The 22,354-nt window shown below is 43.0% G+C and overlaps 1 protein-coding gene across 2 annotated transcripts in view; it reads left to right on the forward strand.

Annotated features, from left to right (window-relative positions):
- LOC135195022 (ecto-NOX disulfide-thiol exchanger 2-like) overlaps positions 1–22,354 on the forward strand; it is a 200,809-nt gene that overhangs the window by 81,965 nt on the left and 96,490 nt on the right. For both annotated transcript variants that reach the window (XM_064221323.1, XM_064221321.1), the window contains exon 6: positions 13,945–14,180. In XM_064221323.1, the coding sequence (XP_064077393.1) occupies positions 13,945–14,180 (236 nt within the window). The remainder of the gene's footprint in view (positions 1–13,944; positions 14,181–22,354) is intronic.

Raw genomic sequence — 22,354 nt, forward strand, 5'->3', positions numbered from 1 at the left:
CGAACAAACCCTCGGTCTTAAAAATAGGATTGACTCATACTTGGAGGGAGGTTTAAGCCATCCTAGACCGGCTGGGGGCCTACTCGCCAGTTCAGCTCTCAAAAGAAATAGTTCTTGGAGAGGGACTGAAGCCCGTTGAGAAGCTAGACACTAATATCTAACCACTCAGAACCACTCAGAACCTGAGTGACATACAATGATGTATGAGATAACCATTGTATAGGGAACCAAAGAGAAACTTTGACTGTCCAATAACAAACCAAGGCACTAGGGTTTGTAGTACTCCCGACTCCTCCTTGCCCAGGAGCGGAGCCTATGCTACTAAATAGTGGGTATGATATGTATACTGCATGACCACACTACAGTATGACTACCTCACTCACCTGTATCAGACCAGTCCAGCAAATGACGTGTCAATTCCTTAAACCGCCCGAAGGAAGAAGGAAAGGTACAAGAGAAAGAAGGAGGCCAGCCAACTCACTCATTCTCTTATCCAAACAATCATCTTAGGTAAGATACAAAGGTGCCCCGTTAAGGGCAACTATGAGTTACACAACCTGTTGGGCAGCCACCACAGGACCCAGGGAAAACGTGTCCATATATCTGTGGGCAACATCCTAAAGATAGAAGGAGGTGAACGTGGACTGGTGTAACCAAGTACCAGCGCTCAGCATTCTATGTACAGCCAAGTTCTTTTTGAAAGCCAGAGAGGGACCAATACCCCTAACCTCATGTGCTCTATCCTGCACAGACATGGTGATGGAATCATCAAGAGTCAAGTATGCCTGTCTGATGGCTTCCCGTATCCAGAAAGAGATAGTATTCTTAGACACCTCTTTCTTTGTACGACCTGTTTTGACAAAAAGTCTGCGGCAGCCTGGTCTAAGGTGTCGAGTCCTTTTAAGATAGCAACGCAGGGCCTGGACAGGGCACAACAAAAGCTCTTGAGCATCACCACCCACAAAGTCAGTCAGTGATGGAATGGAAAATGAAGCGAACCTGTCATCATGCACCAAGGGATTTTGGGTCTTGGCCACGAATTCCGGGACAGATTCGAAAGACACTGACTTCCAACCCCTGGTGTGCTTCACCTCATAACTCAGACCGCGGAGCTCTCCTACCCTTTTGGAAGATGGGTCTTGGCCACGAATTCCGGGACAGATTCGAAAGACACTGACTTCCAACCCCTGGTGTGCTTCACCTCATAACTCAGACCGCGGAGCTCTCCTACCCTTTTGGAAGATGCCAAAGCCAAAAGGAAAACTGTCTTGAGCGTCAGGTTCCTGTCAGATGAGCGACGCAAGGGCTCATATGGACTCTTAGTCAAGCTCTTAAGCACCAAGGAAACATCCCACGTTGGAGGCTTGAGCTCTGTAGGAGAAGTCGACTGCTCAAACCCCTTAACTAGCAGGGAAATTTCCCGGGAAGAGGAGATGTCGATACCCTTTAGGCATAACACCAAACTCAGAGCCGCTCTGTAGCCTCTAATAGCAGACACGGACAAACGTTTCTCGTCTCTGAGGAAGGTTAAATAGTCTGCTATTCGCTGAATAGAGGTCGTGAGTGGAGAAAACCCCCATTTACGACACCAATCACAGTAGATCGCCCATTTGCCTTGGTAAACTGTGGAGGTTGACTTCCTAAGACTGCTGGACATGTGCCCAGCTGATTTCTGAGAAAAGCCTCTCTCTCTCGGAGGAGATAGTTGATAGCCTCCAACCGTGAAGAGACAGGGATTCTACTGACTGATGGAACCTTTCTGCATGGGGCTGACACAGGAGATGCCGCCAAGGGGGAATCTCCCTCGGAATCTCCGACAACAACGACAGCAGATCTGGAAACCATTCCGCCTGAGGCCAAAGAGGGGCTACCAAAGTCATTCTGAGACCCTGTGAACCCAACAGCCTGTTCAGAACCTGACGGATCAAACAAACCGGAGGGAAGGCATACACCTCCAGGTTGTCCCAGGGATGTTAGAATGGGTCTTCTGCCAATGCTAAGGGATCTGGGACCATTGAACAGAACGCCTCCAGCTTCTTGTTGTAGAGTGACGCGAAAAGGTCCAGCATGGGTCTCCCCCAAATCTGGAAAAGCTTGTATGCCACCACTTAATGAAGGGACCACTCTGTGCCTAAGATCTGATCCCGGCGACTGAGTTTGTCTGCAACCACGTTCCGTTTCCCTGGGATATACCTGGCTGAGAGCTTTACCGAATTGCTGATTGCCCACTGGTGAAGCTCGACGGTCAAGGCATGAAGTTGCTGAGAAACCCGGCCTCCCTGTTTGTTCACGTAGGCTACCACCTGGGTATTGTCTGACATGAGAATGAGAGAGTGACCCTCTACCATCCCCCGAAACTCCTTCAGACCCAGGAAAGCCACCTTCAACTCCAAGACGTTGATATGCTGCTGCATGTCCTCCAAACCCCAAATGCCTGAAGCGATGAGGACGCCTAAGTGCGCACCCCAACCTGCGAGGGAGGCGTCCGAGAACAGAAGGAAGTCCGGAGGGAGAGAACGCAGAGGGACCCCCTTCAATAGATTCTGGTCGTCCAACCACCAACGAAGGTCTTCTCTCTTCTCTCACTTCCAAAGACAGTGGGACCATAAACGGGAGAGTCCCCTGCCGGAGACCAGAATTCCCCCAGTCTCCATTGCAGAGACTGAAGATGAAGACGCCCATGAGGGACCAGCTTCTCCAGGGAAGATAGCACTCCCAGAAGAACCTGCCACTGATGAGCCGACTGATGCGACTTTGATAGGAAGTTGCGTGCCACAGGCCGCAACTTCTCCAATCTCTGATCGGGAAAACTCTTGCCACTGTCGTATCGATGACCATGCCCAGGTAGAGAAGCCTTTGAGTGGGTACGAGTTTCGACTTTTCCTGGTTGACTAATATGCCCAGGTCCAGACAGAACTGAAGAAGACGATCCCTGTCTTGCAGCAGCTTCTCCCTGGAAACTGCCAAGACCAACCAATCGTTGAGGTACCTCAGCAAACAGATCCCCTGAGGATGGGCCCAACTTGACACGAAAGAGAAGACCCTTGTGAACACTTGAGGGCCTCTGGTCAACCTGAAGATCTTGTCCGCCAGAGAGAAGCGAAGGAACTTCCTGGACGTGGGATGAACCAGGATTTGGAAGTATGCGTCCTTCAAGTCTATCGACAGCATGAAGTCGCCTTCACTCACGGTTGCCAACACCGAGCGCGGGGTCTCCATCTCGAACCGTGTCTTCCTGATGAAGCGATTCAAGGTGGATAAGTCGATCACAGGCCTCCATCCTTCCGACGCCTTGGGCACCAAGAAGATGTGACTGTAAAACCCGGAGACGGACGCACTACTTCCTCTATCGCATCCTTGTCCAGCATTTTCTGCACTTCCTCCCGAAGAGCGAAGAACTTCAGAGAATCTGGGAGATACGTCTTCCTGAGCTGCGGCTTGTCCGACAGAGGAGGGGAGAAGTCGAATGGCAACAGGTATCCCACCTGAAGGACATCTACCACCCACTTCTCCGCCGCGTAACTCTGCCACTTGGCCCAATGGCCAGCCAGGCACCCCCCACCTGTGGCGCAGGAGAGGGAGAGGCGCCCAACCTACCGACAGCCCCCTTGACCTCTGCCCCTGGGGCCTCTTCTTGGTTTAAAGGAACGAGAGCAAAAGGGGCGTTGATCCTGAGACTTGAGCTGTGTCGAACGGGGAGGCCCTGCCAAACTCGAGGTCCTCGATGGCTTACCAGGCGACGATCTCCTTGACTGCTGCTGAACCAGGGGAGGAGGAGGGGCCGGACGTCTCCGGGGGTGGGACTCTGACTTAGACACAGCTTGGTGCACCAGTCGGTCCTTGGTGTCAGCCCGATGTCGGTCTATCACATTTTCGAGCTCTGTCTGTGGAAACAAGAATTGCGACTCCAACAGATCACCGTTCCTCAAGGCCAGCAAAGACTTGGTGTCGAGCGACCTCTCCATCCTAGACAAAGCCGTGTCCCTCCTAACCAGAAGAAGATTAGCCCATAAATTGGCACTAACGTGAGCCAAATAAGAAAACGCCTTGCCCCCGGACTGCAAAAGACTGGCAAGCGAGGCGGCACTCACCAACCCTTCAGGGGACCTGTCAGAAGCTATCTTGGCAATCACTACAGACCAGAGGTCCAGCCAAGAAACCGTCTGCAGCATGGAGGCCGCCGTAGATTTCAAAGCTAAGGCGTCTTGCGGAGACAAGGACTGGGCCACTGACTTCACCTGTTCCAAAGTCAAACCCGGCTTCAGGCGAATGATGTCTGGGTTAAGGTGGCACGACAACAAAAACGCAGAGCTCATAGCATAGTACTTCCTATGTCTTGTGAGAGGTGGGGGTAGTAGTTTGGTAGAGCCTCTAGAGCGAAGTGAACCGTCCCGGTCAGAAACAGAGGCGTTAACCTTCTGCAGGACCGACTGAACGTGCCCTGACAACGGCAGCTGAAGAGATGATTTGGGGTCCTGAGTAGCTCCCACCAAGGCTTCCAAGCAAGAAGGAGTGTAAGACGACCGAGCCTGAGTCCTACTTTCCTAATTGTTGAACCCTCGAATGAGATCAACAACTTCCAAAAAGGAAGACAGAAACTCTGGCGTGTACCCCTACTCCTGCTCTGGCACCAGCGACTGATGACAAGAAGGATGTGTAGGCTCTTCAAATGCGCCTTCTTCACCAAAATTACAGAAGGGTTAGTAGCCAAACAGTCTGAAACCCCAACTAACCTATCTGGGGTGGTTCCAAGCATCAGCCTCTGAGACAGACCCACTGTAACACTAGGCACATCACTTACCTCAACAGGTGACTCCAGACGTCCATGAACAGACACGGGCGTGGCGGCCATACGTACGTGAGATGGGGGGTAAACTCGAGCACTCGAGATTGACGGAGAATCCCTTATAGTGGAAGTCTTGGAGGCACCAGTTAGAGAGGCAGGCAATCAATCCGGCCCACCTCCGTGCTCATTACCTTCGACCTCTTGACAGGCGCCTTCAGATCTTTACGGTGACAAATAGGCCTTGGAGAAGAAGGAGCACTACCATCACGTGCACGACAGGGGAGGTTGCAACATGCTTGCGATGTGCAAGGACGGAAGGGGGGTTGGGGTGGTTGCATGTACGAGATTTGGCGGCGAAGCAACCCCTGCAGAACATACATCACTAAAACTGCCCGAAACCACAGCATGTCCGCGCTGCTCCTCCCTCGGCGGCGAAGGAAGGGCAAAGTCCATAGCCTTCCAACGCTTAATACACCTATGAGGCATAGAGGGGGTAGAGGGAGAGGAAGACAGCACTAGCTTCTTATGTGCACTCTTCTCGGAAGGCGGGGACGAAGCAATGCGTTTTCTACCAGTCCTCCCAACCGATAAGGCAGCCAACTTCACATCCAAAACAGAGTCCAGCCTCTGAAGCACTGCCTGGCATATGACCTCGGACTGATGTGCCAGAGAAGGCTCTGAAGACAAGGAAGGGAAATGTTGCGAACTGGGCTGCAGAGATGACGTCGCGGCTAAGTGAGGCAGATTGGAGGAGGCGACTGGGAGATACGTCATCGATGAGGGTGACGTCACAGCTTCCTCTCTGAGCGAGGGGGAAAGAGACGCCACTGGCGGAGGAATACACAAAGAGACGGCAGACACCGGCGGAGCAATACAAGATGGCTCCCACCCGCGGAGACGAGGCTGGGAGGAGGGGGGATGGCCTGGCTGGACTGGGAAGGGGGGGTGGGAGCCTCCACAAAATGCACTAGCAACCCCTCCAAGGACGGGGTACCCCCTAGCTCAAGCGTCTTCCAAATCGCCGCCATTTGGACGCCTCCGACTCTGGAAGAGACGAGAATGATGAAAAAACCTCACCCTTCTCGGGAACCGAAAAAGCTCCCAAGGAAGAGGGGGCTACATTACAAAAAATACCCTGGCGACCTCCTGATACTTCCATCGACGAATCAATGGAAGAAAAGGAAGGAGATGCCGGGACAACGCTACTATGGGGGTTGACTACTGCGGAAGACGAAACATCAGGAATAGGAGCAAAGCCCTCCCAAGTAGGAAGAGTGGAAACTCTCCAATGTTCCCTCTTACCATAAAACTTCCTCCACTGCTCCATAGGCCATGCCCAGCATTCCATACAAGGATTCATAATCGTACAAAAATTCGAACGACCTGCATGTGATGTGAGGGTCTGTTGCTGACGAAGCCAAAAAACGAGAACATGGGAACCCAGGAACTCCAGGGCACAAACGCTGATGTCGAGAAGGAGCAGAAGAAGCCATAATACCAGGTAAAAACACACACACACACACACAGTAAAGGAAACGAAACGGGCAAGAACCGGGAAAAGGCCAAGAGAGGAAAACCCAACTCTCGTCCAGGCAGTTAAGAAAAGACTGACGTAGATGATCGGCGTTTGACCACTCTTCACCCGATCTAAGACCAATGGTTTGTTCACGTAATGAACAAGTGTGGTTTACTTGATGTGAAGATAATAAGGACTGATATGAAGAGAGGATGAAAGATACTAGAGGTCGATAGACTATATACACATTTCGTGAAGGCACGCCATAAGCCTAGTAACTTGGTCTTTTCGTTTTGTATTCTGGTGTTGCTTCTCCTCTTCCTCCATTAGCCTCCCTGGTAACCTAGGTTAATTCCTCTCACTCCCGCTCCACCTTCTTTTGCTCCCCATGTGGTTTGGGAAAAAATAATAGGTAATTGAGAAATATTCTTTCATTATGGTTAGAAATTTGACTGTATGTATTAGGGTGAAGATTGCTCCCTCCCCCAGATGTTTTTCTCATTTCAAGAGCCTGAGAATATTAGATTTGGCTAACGCCATGGAAGCTATGCTCATTAGTGCTTTGTGCTGGATACTGTTAGCGTTTGTAGGAGTTTGGCAGACTCCCTCTTTGGGCCAAGGATCCCTGATAGCCCCAAAGGTTTTTGTTTCCTTAACAAGACCTTTTTTGGAATGGGATAGGTGAACTGGCTTATGTCTCAGCTCATCCATTGAGAAGGAATAGACGACAAGCCATCTTTTTCGATAGCTATGGGGACAAGGAAGGAGTCTCTGAAGACCATTAGTACTTTTCTCCTCCTTTCCCTGTCCACTGAGGGAAGTCCCCTCCTCTTCCTCTATATATAAACACACTGGGGAATTCTACCTCCTTCTCCTGTCTTCCCTACTGGGTTAGGAGGGAAGTGTCCTTTTTGGCAGCAAGGATCCAGTTGTCTTTTAATACCAAAGGCAGTTGTGCATTTCCTCCACTATATCAAGATTCCTAAATCTGATTAGCTCATCAAGTCTTCATATGCTGGTAGTTCCAGACTGGACCTCTTCACTCAAGTGAGGGAACACTTGTAGACTCCCTGGTAATGGAAGTTCTATGAAAGTTTTTTTTATTTTTTTTTGCACATTCCTTTCAGGAATTCACTGCCACTTCGACCTTTCAGTCATACAGAGCAACCTAAAGAAGAGACATGCGTTGATCAAGAAGTCTCGTGTCCCCATTCACTTTCTGGACGTGTCTACTCTAGCCTTTGGGGGAAAGGCATATCAATGTCGAGCTCTTGGTTTTGGGCTCAGTTCTTTTTATGAATATAGTTACTTCTGTGTCTGGACAGTGAGTTATCTTGTGAACTCTAGGGAGTTTCCGTGAGGGTAAGAGAGCCTGCACTGGGCTTGGTGAGGCCCTATGCTTACTAAAAGGTCTGAGGTCATCTCTTTAACTTACGCAAAGAGTGATCTACTTGGGCATGGGGATAGATTCTGTTCTGTTCAAGCACAAGTAGACAATTTGTTGTTAATTGTGAGAGAATTCTTTTGCTCAGGGTGCATGCTCCCTAATGCTGGTTGTTTTGCCTAAGCCACTTATCCTCTGTGGGGAAGTCAGTTCTGAGTACAGGCAGTCCCCAGTTATTGGCAGCCTCGTTTATTGGTGATCCTGTTTTATGGGGCTTGTCTGATGCCAAAATCCTTTGATTTCCAGTTATGGCACCAATAATAGAGTATTGGCATGGATACTTACCCAACAGAGATGCCATTAACCGGTCATGGGCACCGATAAGTGCCAAAAATTGCCGATTTTAGGTTATCTGCAATTTTTGCTTATTAAGCCATCGGAATGGATGCCTTCCAGTAACCAGGGACTACCTGTATTAACTTTGGATTGTTACCTCTTCAGTTGCATTGGCATGGAGAGAGACTTTGCCAGACTTTGAATTGTAGCGTAGAGCCAAGAACAGATGCATTTCCTTTATTGGTTATTGTTCTTAGTATTGCTTTTCACAGGAAAGTCCCTAGAGTCCCTAAACCCAGACCTCTCACTGTATGCATTATTATTGATAGGGCTTAGTTTTTCCAGATCACTGTATGCAGTTGCCTCAGATGAGGAGGGGGTGTGGTTGTGGATATCAGGAACCCATCACTTTAAGGTGTGGTCGCCAGTAGAAACAAGCCAGAATGGATGTAAGTAATTTGTCTCCTTGGACGTGCCTGCTCTAGCTTATATTAGAAGGTAGGGTTCATAAATTCAGAACTTTGGGAGCCATCATCAAAACTTTAGCCTCTGGACAGTGGAGAGGAATATTGTGCATATACCTCAGTTGTTTCCTGGTTGACACGTAAGGTCATCCAGGACTAGAACAGGTCATCTCCCACATTTGATCTTTCCCTATAGGTTGCATGGTAGTTAGGAGTGTTTGGCAACCCTTCGCCAATCTCTTTGCTGCTAAGCTGAATAATTTTCCCCCCAATTATGGGCCCTCAAGTCTGGGGAGCAGACGTTGGGTTTCAGGATTCGATACACCTATTCATGTATGCCTTCCCTATGGTTCCGCTGTTGAAAGGGGTACTCTAGGGTTGAGAACTACCAGGAACCCCACCATGTTTCTAATCCTGTTTTGGTGGCAGAGGATGCATTGGTTCCTGGTCTTTCCACGTTTCAGTCAAATTCCTAGGCGTTACTTCCATAGTAATTTGCTTCGTCAGGCGGGTAAGTGGAAAGTCTCATGGAGATACTGAATTGCTTCAACTAACCTCACAGAACTTCTAGCTCCTGAGCTCCAGAAACTTTTTATTATCATCTAGGGATTTATTCCCAATGACAAAAAGAGAAGTATAATACTTTTTGTTCATTATAGCTGGAGCTGTATAGATTATGATGCAAATCCAGAGGCAGTCCCTGTCTTCACTCCTGTATTAACAAGAATACCAATGTTGAAAGGTCTACACTTCTTGAGAAATGACAAAGTATTGTCTGTTTCCTACTTCTAGGCTATAATCCATACTGGCTTAGGGGCTTGCTGACGCCATAAGACCCCATTATACAGAAAGTGCTTCATTTTACCTTATGATTGAAGGGATTCTCTTAAAATTTTTACCACTTGTTAGTATACAGCTAATACTGAAAAATTAGGTGGGGGAGATAATGGTATTGGACCTCTTGAGTTCATAAATTTTGCAGTTTAAAAAAAAAACATTTTAAAACTTTTCAAAAATAGTATTTCAAAAAAGTTGCATTCAAAAATAATTTACGCAACTTGTACTTAGTATTGGTATATGTTTAGGTATTATACAAGCTGTAAAAGTTTAGTTGAATTTAGTTCAGTCATCTTAGAGATTGAAGCATTTATTTTTTATAAAAGTGAGTTTTGAGAAAAAAGCAAAAAAAAAAAAGTATTACAGTGCTCCCCCAGTTTTACTTGTTTCAGTTAACGCAGTTCACATTGTCGCAGATTTTTGTGAACCACTTTACTCACTTTTCCATGGGGAATTTTCATTAATTTGCAGCTTTTTTCTATTGACCATATCACTAAAATTGGTACTAATTTGCTTTTTCTTTATAGAGCAACAATATTTACTCACTAATTTCTTTATTTTCTCATATTGTGTGTAGTATAACTAAATACTGATTTTTATGATGAAAATGATTTACAGCATACTTATAATTTAGCTTTGTATCATCTGTTAAGCTCATTCCAGGTTGGGCCCCATACTGAGGATAGTGTGTGTCTCTCTCTCTCTCTCTCTCTCTCTCTCTCTCTCTCTCAGGGTAATGTAAGATGTATTTGGATTGATATTAATGTAAAGATTTTTTATGATAAGTATATTGTACAGTATTTAAAATATTCACTAATTATTTTCATTTTACTTTCTAGTGAAAACAGACTGGAAAGTGAAATGAAAATAATTAGCAAATAGTATTTTAAGTATTCTACAACATGCTTTCTCATAAAAAACTTTACAGTAATATAATTTCAAATACATCTTACATTACCCTGAGAGAGAGAGAGAGAGAGAGAGAGAGAGAGAGAGAGAGAGAGAGAGAGAGAAATTGTACACCTATTATGCTCAGTTTGGGGCCCAACCTAGAATGAGATTAACCCTTAAACGCCGAAGCGGTAAAAAAAAAAATGTCTCCCGTGTGCCGGAGGTGTTTCAGAGTGAGCGCGGAAGCGGAAAAAATATTTTTTTCAAAAAATCACAGCGCGCTTAGTTTTCAAGGTTAAGAGTTCATTTTTGGCTCCTTTTTTTGTCATTGGCTGAAGTTTAGTATGCAAACATCAGAAATCGAAAAAATATTATCATTATCATAATTATAAATAATGCGATATATGATAAGCGCAAAAAACAAAATTTCATATATAGATTGTATTCAAATCGCGCTGTGCGCAAAACGGTTAAAGGTAACAAGTTACTTTTTTTTCGTTGTAATGTACATTAAATTGCGATCATTTTGGTATATAACACGATGTAAAACGATAAAGGCAACACAGAGAAAATATTATCACAAAATAATGCATGAATTCGTAATGCGCAGACGTAAACAAATATTTTTTTCAAAAATTCACCATAAATCTAAATATTGTCCTAGAGACTTCCAATTTCTTTCAAAATGAAGACAAATGATTGAATATTACTATACTGTAAGAATATTAGCTTACAAATGCAGTTTTCGACCATATCTGACGAGTTAAAGTTGACTGATTGTCGAATTTATTTTATATATATTTTTTTATATGCAATTATTTCGGAAATAAGAAATGCTACAACCTTGAAATATTTTTAGTTTTATTCTACATGAAATTGCACAAATTTTCATATATAAAACTCTATGAAATGTCTAATATGAAACGGAGCAAATATTCCGAGAATGGGACGTATGCATTTCGGAGATTTGTGGCGGAGAATCCGCGCGCGGAGGAAAGGAAAGTTTTTTTTGTTTTTTTTTTTAATTCACCATAAATCTAAAATATTGTGCTAGAGACTTCGAATTTGTTTCAAGATGAAGATAAATGACTGAATATTACTCATACTGCCCTAAGAGTTTAGCTTTAATTTAAATTGTTTGTTTTCGACCATTTCGGTAGAGTTCAAAGTTGACCGAACGTGGTTTTTTTTTTTTTTTTCTAATTTGTCGTAATTTATATGCAAATATTTCAAAAATGAGAAAAGCTACAACCTTCAATTATTTTTTGTTGTATTCTACATGAAATTGCGCACATTTTCATATATAAAACTTTATGCAAACATTACCACAATCGCACGTATGATTTTTTCGTAAGTTACCGCGCGGACGTAAAGAAAATGTTATTTTTTTCTTATAAATTTCCCACATAAATCTAAATATTGTGCTAGAGACTTCCAATTTGTTGCAAAATGAAGGTAAATGCTTGAATATTACTAGAATATAAGCGTTTTAGCTTACAATTGCGTTTTTCGACCATTTCGGTAGAGTCAAAGTTGACCGAAGGTTGAAAATTTGTCACTTATTTTTTATATGAAAATATTTCAAAACTGATAAAAGCTACAACCCTAGGTTGTTTTTAGATGTATTGTGCATGAAATTGCGCACATTTTCATATATAAAACTTTATGTAACGGCTAATTTAAAATGGTCCAAACATTACCACAATCGCATGTATGATTTTTTCCGGAAGAGTTACCGCGTGGACATAAGGAAAAAGTTTTTTCATAAATTCACCATAAATCGAAATATTGTGCTAGAGACTTCCAATTAGTTGCAAAATTAAGGTAAATGATTGAATATTACTAAAATATAAGAGTTTTAGCTTACAATTGCGTTTTTCGACCATTTCAGTAGAGTCAAAGTTGACCGAAGGTTGAAATTTTGGCACTTATAGTTATTTATATGAAAATATCTCAAAACTGATAAAAGCTACAATCATAAGTATTTTTTTGTTGTGTTCTACATAAAAATGCGCACATTTTCATATCTGATACTCCATGTAACGGCTAATTTAAAATGGTACAAAAATTATGTCAAAGTGACGAAATAATTTCCGAGATGTGTCACAGATACTTTTTAGTGCGGCAAGAAAGAAATTCGCGCTTGCGCGCCTGCATAACGATTTTAAACAAAACAACACCTTGATCCGTGAACTCCCAGCATCCCCCACGGCGCGTGATTCAAGAGTTTTTGGCTGGTAGGCCTAAAAGTATTTTTCCGCGAATTTTTAAAAAAACTTTTGTATGACGACGTAAAATACGTCCAGTCGGCACCCGAGAGACAAAAAATGTCGACGTAAAATACGTCCAGTGGCCAGTAAAGGGTTAATAGATACACAAGTATACATTATAAGTATGATGTAAATAATTTTTATCATAAAAATCAATATTTTGTCACATACACAATATGAAAAATACAGTAATTAGGGAATAAACAGTGTTGTTATTCAAAAAAAGAAAATTAGTGATAATTTTCAGAGGGTTAGTACTTCAGTGCTATGATATAAAACGGCTTATGTATACAGTAAAGGGGTAACAGTTGTCAAACTTTCTTTATGACAGATTTGTTTAATTTGTATTAAAAATTTTATAGATACTTTGCTGTTTACATTAATATTAATGTTTTAAAATGAGTAAATCATTTTATGTGTGTGTATACTTAAGAATAACAGTTGTAAAAGAGTACTAATCTAAGATGTCCTAGGATGTTTTGGGATGATAGTTTTTGGGTGTGTTTCCTGTTTGAAATTATATTAAATTGTTTTAGTATGATAATTTAAGGTATATTTTTGTTTGAACTATCAAATTAAGCGGTGAAATGTTAAAATAGACAGTTATAAGCATTTTAGTTTATGGGGTACTGGGTATTTGGCCGTTATAATCCAGTTATAAGGATTTTTAGAGGGGATTTTTGCATTTCCACGGCAGGTTCTGGAACCTAATACCGCGTAAAAGTGGGGGAGCATACCTTGTTTTGTAATAACTATGAAACTATGACAGTAAGAAAGCTGATTTTTGCACTAAAACTATTTTTTCATATAAGCAATATGCCCTGAAATTTATAATATAATCAAATGAATAGAACTGTGTTCTCTCAATTTATATGTTGCGTCCTTGACTTACGGTGGGGGATCTGTTCCAGCCCCTTGCTGTAAGTTGATTTCTGCCATAAGTCAGTTTTTCACCGTTAACAGCACTTTAACAGCGTTCACGGCGCCATATCTTGAGTTATTTCTTCATAACTTGATGCTCAACACTGCCTACAGTGCCATAATTTGATGCAACCTCAAGTTATGGCTCTGTAAAGCATTGTTTACAGCACTGGAAAAGTGCTGTAAGATCGAATTGCCATAAATTGGTGTCACTGTAAATTGAGGGCGCACCTGTATGACCTATAATTTGCATTTATGGGGATTGAAAACGCTAAGACTCCAGAATAAAATAAATAACTTTCTACCTATTGATTGAAGGTTATTTCCTTCTAATTTTTAGCACCTGTTATTCAATTGATATTAAACACAAGTCTTGTTTCAGTTTTCTTGGAGATCGAAACTAAGTTTAAAAAAAAAGACATTTTACATAAGTGACTTACCAGACTTTTTATGTTAAGAATAATTTAGATAAAAATAATCATGAATTTGATAAACTGTTATTATTTTAACTCTATTTTTATAAATCTTTATTGTTTCAGGTAATACTCCTGTACAAGCAATGGATGGAAATCAGTCAAGTTCAAGTTTTGGTCCTATGGGCCCTGGACCTGGTCCCTGGGGTCCTATGTGGGGCCCTACAGGTGGTCCAATGGGTCCCATGGGACCAATGGGAGGACCGATGGGCCCAATGGGACCAATGGGAGGCCCTATGGGCCCTATGGGGCCAATGGGCCCAATGGGTCCAATGGGACCTCCTGGAGAAGGACCACCAATGGTAAGAGTCCTTTGTTATTTGAAATTGCTCTTTTAATATCATTTTTGCATATCCAGAAATATTATTACAAAGTTTGTACTATTAAAGTTGCTATTGTGAAATTCCAGCAATCAAGTATTTAAAGCTCTTTAAAAAAATTTAATAACCCTTTCCCAGATGCTGTGGCCAGATCACAAGCAAAGCAAAGCAAAGTAAACAATGATTTCCCTACTTTTACATTAGTCTGTCCAGCTACCAAAATTTCCCCCTGCCACACTTTCCTCTTAACGTTAATAATTACTAACAGGACTATTGGTTCAACGAGATAAAACACAAAAACTCTCAAAACCCATGTACTCACCAACTCATGACACAATCAGAATGAGACGCTGCACTGTCCACTGGATACAGTCACTGAGACACAAACTCATCCACTAGCACCCAGCACCAGACCAACAAACTGCCAAATATCAATACAAAAAAAAAAAAAAAAAAAAGCACCAAAACCAGCAACAACTCAAATACAACACAACAAATCACTACACAATCACCAATACAACACCAAGATTTCTCAACAACTCAAAAAACACAACAAATCACTAACACAAACAAACACCAATCAACATTGTGGCGGGATCACAAGCTCAAAAAACAAGCTGCAGAATCCCCCCCCACATATACCTAATCAGTCCAGCTGCCGAACTCACCCTCTGTCACACTTTCCTCTTTACACAACAAAATACACGAAGGACAATTGATCTATAGCTACACAAAAAAAAAAAAAAAAAAAAAAAAAAAAACACAAAACACAAAAAACAAAAAACTCTCAAAACACATGTACTAACCCAACCACTCCAGATACTCGAGCTATCCTGTGCTGTCTGCTGGTCGATGTTGCTGAGACATAAACAACCACAAGCCAAAACCAAGAACCACAACCCACAACCCAACAACACAACAACAACAACAACCAAGGACCACAAGTCAACACAACACCCAAGGACCACAACCCCAGAACTCAACAACACAACAACAAACAAGGAACACAACTACAACTCAACAACACAACAAACCAACAAGGAACACAACAACAACAACCAAGGAATGCAACCACAACAAAAGACCACTGCACAACCAATCACTAACACAAAAACAACAACACAAAAAAAGGCAACACACACACCCACTACAACACCAAGAATTCACAACAACAACCAACAACAACCCTCAACTAGCTACAACAATCACATACAACCCTCAGGAACTCACATATAACCCAACAAAAACCTCATAGCACAACAAATCCAACAAAACAGGCACAGCAGCTCTTAAGCAACGATATCAAAACAAACAAAACAAACAACAAATCAATAACACAACTCAACTGACTTTCAATGCCTTCACTGAAAAGGCTGCCAACACTACTGTCTATCACCAGCTCTCACCAAAGACTGACTCAAAAACCAACCAAAACACACAACTCCAACAATTAACAGGACCAGCAGACGACCCAGAACTCAGCAACAGCCAATTCAATCGTTAACCATCCAACCACCAATTACTCTCTCTCTCTCTCTCTCTCTCTATCTCCTCTCTCTTCCTCTCCTCTCTCTCTTCTCTCTTCTCTCTCTCTCTCTCTCTCTCTCTCTCTCTCTCTCTCTCTCTCTCTCTCTCTCTCTCTCTCTCTCTCTCTGACGTTGTCAAATGGAACTCCATAACTCCTCCATATTTCCCCTCCCATTACATTTCACAACGTCTCCTTACACTCACAACACCCACACTAAATAGCCTTCCTCAACACCCACGGATGCTCGGACGCAGGTCCCCTGGATCTTGTTTGAGGGCCCTCATATACACTCTCAATTACACTGCCATCCACTTCTCCCAGACCACTTCCAGTCAGACTCCATTTACCATCTGCCTCACTACCATCCTCCCAAATCCCATTCACTATCTCATCTACCCCTTCCAACTCTTGTCTGAATATCTCTCGTAACTCTGCCACCAAATCAATCACCTCATTTACACTCCTGCCAAACTCCCGAAGAGACTCATTCATACTGCCAAGTACATCCTTACCACCTGATTCCCTTCCTGGTGAAACTTCACTAAACCCTGATAATTCAAACCCACACACGCTATATGTATCATTCCTCCCCTCAAAGTCATCTGTATTACACGCCTTATTCACCATTTTTACCCTAACACTAACCCCTCTATCATGCAGTTCACGTTCCTCCCTTTCATTCCCTTTCCTTACCTCCTTCTGCTTTCTTCCATACTCAACCAAAACTAACTGCCGATCTTCCAGACCCATTTGCTCACTGACACTCAGCTCACATTTATTCACCCTCAACCACTTACTCATCGCATTCTCCCGAACATACTGGGGTACTTCCCTCCACTTACGGAGCTGGTTATGGTGTGCCCTAACCTCATCCACACCCCCATCTCCTCGCAATTTCCCCAACACATAACTCAATCCACTTGGTCCCACTTCCAAAATCTCAAAAGGCCCTTCAAATTACTCCTTTACCTTATTCACATTCATTCTCCCTTTCTCAACCACCTCTTTCAACACCTTATCTCCAATCCTAAAACTTTCAAACCTTTCACTGGCTTTCTTCCACAAATCTCGATCACTCTGACAGACCCAACCGCGGCCTAACAATCCTTTCAAAATTCAACACATATTTACAAGGAGACATACCTATACTCTTCTGCAGTGTGGCGTTATATACCCTCACTGCACGTCCTACATACATATCCCAATCATTGTTGCCTTTACTCATCATTCGCAAAATCTCGGTCATCATTCTAACAGTCCTTTCCGCCAAACCATTCGCACTGGGCATATACGGAGTAGAATACACATGGACAATACCCCATTCCTTCAACATTCCTTCAAATTCCCACCCCACAAACTCAAGCCCATTATCACTCAACATTTTCGCCGGCTTACACACACACATAGGCAACATCACTTGCCCCACCATCCATACAACAGTTTCACTCCTCTGATCTTTGATGGGAACCGCATAGGCAAATTTACTCGTGATCCACCATCACAACCATTCCCACATGCCCCCTCACAGTCTTTGGCAATGAAACACAATCAATCACAAGCATTTCAAACGCCTCTTTCATCTGCAATCACAACACAGGCGGACTCGCATGCACACACTGATACTTTCCCCTCTGACAGTCTTCACACGTAACAGCCACATCCACACAAATCTTATTCAGCCCAGGCGCATACAATCTCTCTCTCATGCATTCCCACAACTTATTTTTCCCCATATGCCCAAACCGATCATGCACCAACAAACACATACTCACTGCTGACTCAACAGAAAACACCGGCACATACACTTCCCTGTCATACACCCCTTCCGGATGCAAAAAGTACACTATGTTTTTACAAACCACAAACCATTTAGCAACCCTCTTATACACACCCAACTCATGTGGCCAATCTTCCACACGTACTCACCGCACTCGTTTTTTCTTAACACTCGGCAATGAGGCTACAAAAACCTGCGGACTCTCCATATCCAAAATCCCGTCGTATACATGCACGCTTGCTCTTACCAACTTGTTCGCATCCACACCCTCAACCACATATGCGCACTTGTCACCTTTGACAATCCCAAGACTATCCGGCCACGCAACTTTCACACTAACAACTTCTCTGACTTCTCGCGGCGCCTTTACACTCTCTTTCGCAATTAACGGCACCCCCTTCCATATTTTACTGGTTACCTCCCCATTTCTACCTAAGTACAACTCTCCACTTGTTTCCCTTCATATGCAACTTAACCATATTTGCGTTTGGACCGACCACCATCCCACACTTCCTCAAGAACCCATACCCTAAAAACATATCATACTTATCACTCACTCCTTCGATCACATAAAAGTCACTTTCATCCACCACTACCCCTCTGATTTCTACATTTTCACACACCACTCCCACCACAGGCATACCTAAATTTCCTATTCCTCATACCTCCCCTTTACACTCCCTGATTTCACACTCGCTCCGCAACTTGTCGCATCCATTCTTAAAAAGAACATTGACACTGCACCCAGTATCAATCAAAGCAACCAAACACGCCCCTTTGCATCTCACTTTTACACTCATACATTCATGAGCTCTATCCCCAAACCCATTTTCATGTAACAATCCTTCACGCACATGTATCACTCTTACTGCCCACATACCAGAGGACCCACCCAACTGAATCCCCTTTTAACCTAGTTTCCCAAATTCTCAGCCTGACTCATCCTCTTTCGCCTACACACACTCGCCACGTGACCTTCCATTCCGCATTCAACACATTTCGCACGCTGTTCTTTACACATCCTAGCATAATGCCCGTTCTTCCCGCAGTTGCCGCAAACTATGTTCATACGGTTACCCCGACATCCACTAGCTATGTGCCCTGCCTGTCCACTCCTATAACATTTAATATCCCTATCTTTCTTACACTCGCTCACCAATTGCCCTGTTTGCCCACACCTGAAGCACGCTCCTAACGCCCACCGACATTCATTCTTCCTGTGTCCTGACTCACCACATCTATAACACTGATCTTCTCGCTCACGACTAACTAACCCTACTCTTCCAACACTCGCGCTCCTATCTCTTTTAGGGCTAACTACACTCACATTACTTGCCCTAATGCTCCTGTCTACCACTTGCTCTGCCATTCCCCTCGGCTCTTCCAAAACTGCCTCCCTATAGCTTTTAAATTCTGGTACAACTTCAGCTACTTCAGTCCTAACACTAACACTTCTACTCTCTTTCATACACCTATCTAGCTCATAATCTTGTACTATTTCTAAAATGTCGTTCCATGTCAACCTTTCATTCGTCCATCACATTTTCTCCTTACGTTTCAGATTCATAAACTCATATACACTCTCTTGTACAGTTGCCAACAACTTTCGAACTAACTCCTTACACTCATTTATCCCTTCGCCCCCAAACTTTTTCCTGGCTAATGTTTCTAATTACAGACATACATCGACAACGACTCACCAACATTCATTCTTGCCTCTTCAAAATCTTGCTTTCTTCTATATCTAACACTACTCTTTATCCTCTTTGCCTGTTCTACAATCCTAGCTTTCACACTCTCATATGGCACATTCCCTACACTCATCATTACCCCATACATACTCAACAAAAATCCCGTCAAAAAGCTACCTAACTCTCTTGCCCAGACTCTCTTGTTATCCCCATACTTTGCCTCACAATACCTCTCATATTCCTTAAAAAAGTCCCCTATGTCCCTACTACCATATTCCTCGTATTGTGCACATCGGGGTACCTCTCTCATATACGTACACAGCCTTTCGTACTTCCTGCTCACTCTCACTCTCACTTTCGCTACTTCCATTCTGACCCTTGTTTCCCTCTTCCGAATACAGCGAATCCACTTCCATACTCACGTCCATACTCCTGACTACACTCTTCTTACCCTTCTTTCTACCTACCTGTTTCCACTCACCGGTATCTCGTCCTGTCCGTCACCCTTACTAACCTTCTTTCCCTTAGTCTTCTTCTTTTCCTCAGCCCCCTTCTTATTCTTGTCCTCAGGTTTATCTTTATCCTGTGTCTTCCCCTTCTTTCCCTTACCTATCACAACCAAATCACCTTTGTCACTCGTACTCTCATCCACTCGCTCTTTCGCTTCCTTTACCACTCCTGGCCCGTCACAAGACCCAGTAGGCCTACCTCCTACAACTCCCTCTCCCATGAATCCCTTCATCATTTCTTGCATCATCTCTTGCACTGCATTCATCATTCCCCCAAATTTTTCATCCATTTTCTCAACCATTCTCTCTTCTGCTCCTTTCACCTCTTCTTTCATTTCCACTTTTCGCACTCCTTAGCATTCCTCTCATTTCCTCTGCTCTTCAGCTCCTCACACTCTACCCTCATCCTCTCATTCTCCACTTCCAATCTTCCCTTAGCTTCCTTCACCAACCGTAACTCCTCCTTCAGCTTCTCTATCACCTTCAACCCTTCCATCCTTCAGCCTCTCTATCTCCTTCAACCCTTCCATCCTCACTTTCTCCACCAGTCACACAACTCAATACCCCAATCATCCTGCAGTTGCCGCACCAACATCAAGAATTCGCAACAACTCAAAAAACATCAAACACAACAGACTCACTAGCTCAACAACCATCAGATGGACACAAGCACAACAAACTCAATTACTCAACATCAAAACAATCAAAAACATACAATGACAACTGACCACCAATAACTGCCTTCAAATACTGACTGCTCATCACTCCACTAGCTGACTGACCCAGACTCCCTCACTCAAGGCTCAGTGACCGAGCTAGCAGACGGACCCAATACATCTACCAAACAAGCGGTCCATTCACTAACTATCCATTCACCACTCTCTCTCTCTCTCTCTCTCTCTCTCTCTCTCTCTCTCTCCTCTCTCTCTCTCTCTCTCTTCTTCCCTCTCCTCTCTCCTCATCTCTCTCTCTCTCTCTCTCATCTCTTTCAAGATGGAAAACCACAGATACAAACCTTCCCCAAACTATCTTAACAACAACAAATAAACATAAAACACGACATAGCAAATACACAAAACATCCACACCCTTCCTATTGCCTCCAACAAACATGAACAACCTAATGAGACAACAACCAAAACAACCAGCCTTTCTCTCTCTCTCTCTCTCTCTCTCTCTCTCTCTCTCTCTCTCTCTCTCTCTCTCTCTCTCTCTCTCTCTCTCTCTCTCTCTCTCTCTTACAAGTGACCCTTGAGAACGTTTGTCAAATGCAACCACTACATCACTCCTCCACAATGCATGTTGCTTATCACTAAAACAAGTTCTTTTACAAGCCCATTGGAGAAATTATAAACTTTCAGTGCTTTCCTCTCTTCCTCATAAACACTGATGAGTAACACCTTGCCTTCAGAACCTGTTAAGTGTGAGCTAGGCATGCATAGTAGGATATTTCTCCTGTCATGCTGTCATAATCTATTATGTTAGTGTGACTTGGAACAGTTTATGCAAAGTAAGCCCTATTATGGTTAATGGATATGTTAAAAAATATACATGTTTTATTGTTTAAATACCTTTTCTCAGATATAGCTGCTGGTGATCGACCATGTGCATGTGCTTTCACATGACACGAAGCACAGTACAGGCAGCCCGTGGTTACCGTTGCTATCGGTTAGCGGCAATTTGGTTTTATGGTGCTTGTTAAATATACAGTGATACCTCGAGATACGAAATTAATCCGTTCCGAGGCTTCCTTCATATCATGAGTTTTTCGTATCTTGAATCGCATTTTACATGTAAAATGCCTAATCCATTCCAAGCCCTACAAAAACACCCCAGTAAATAATATTTCCAGGCCTACAACACATGTTCTAGGGTTACGACGCCGATCCGACGGAAGAAATATGACTCCAAAAAGGCAAAATACTGTAATATTCAACTGCATGTAATGTTCAACCCCATTTTTACTGCATATATTAGGACTTTAGCATATGTCCCTTAGCAATAAGCCTAGCCTATGTTAGCAGTTGCTACTGTAACCTAGTCTATGATTCTGACATCTAAACCTAAGAAGCTAAAAGCTTAGAATATGCCAATAAAATGTATAAATAATCAGTATGTACTCATTTCAAATAATTATTAATTAATCATTAACTATAATACACAAAAAAAAAAAAAAAAAAAAAAAAAAAAAAAACTTCCAATCATTTGTTTACATTCAGCTCTTACAAGTACCGAATGATCGCCAAGCAATCACTTTTCCTAGCACACAGTGAGCCATAAATTTTCATTAGTATCTCTCTTCAACTAATGAAGCTACCAAACAGCATAATAACCATTCATTTCTATTCTTTATTCTATCTTTACCTAATGGAGATACCGAGTTACTGACAGCTATAATGAAACATATACGTAATATTAAAACAGAAGAAGAATTCTATAAAATAGGTATTTGTTGGCTTCGATGGTAGCAGTCTGATTTATTTTATATTTTATGACATCTAATTCTCAATTTTTTTAATTAAATGTATTGCATGTACTCATTTCAAATAATTATCAAGTAACCATTAACTATAATAAGCCATCAAAAAAAAAAGAAAACTTCCAAACTTCTGTTTACATCCAGCACTTAAAGAGTACTGAACGATCACCAAG

The sequence above is a fragment of the Macrobrachium nipponense genome, chromosome 15 (assembly GCF_015104395.2).
Source record: "Macrobrachium nipponense isolate FS-2020 chromosome 15, ASM1510439v2, whole genome shotgun sequence".
NCBI lineage: Eukaryota > Metazoa > Arthropoda > Malacostraca > Decapoda > Palaemonidae > Macrobrachium > Macrobrachium nipponense.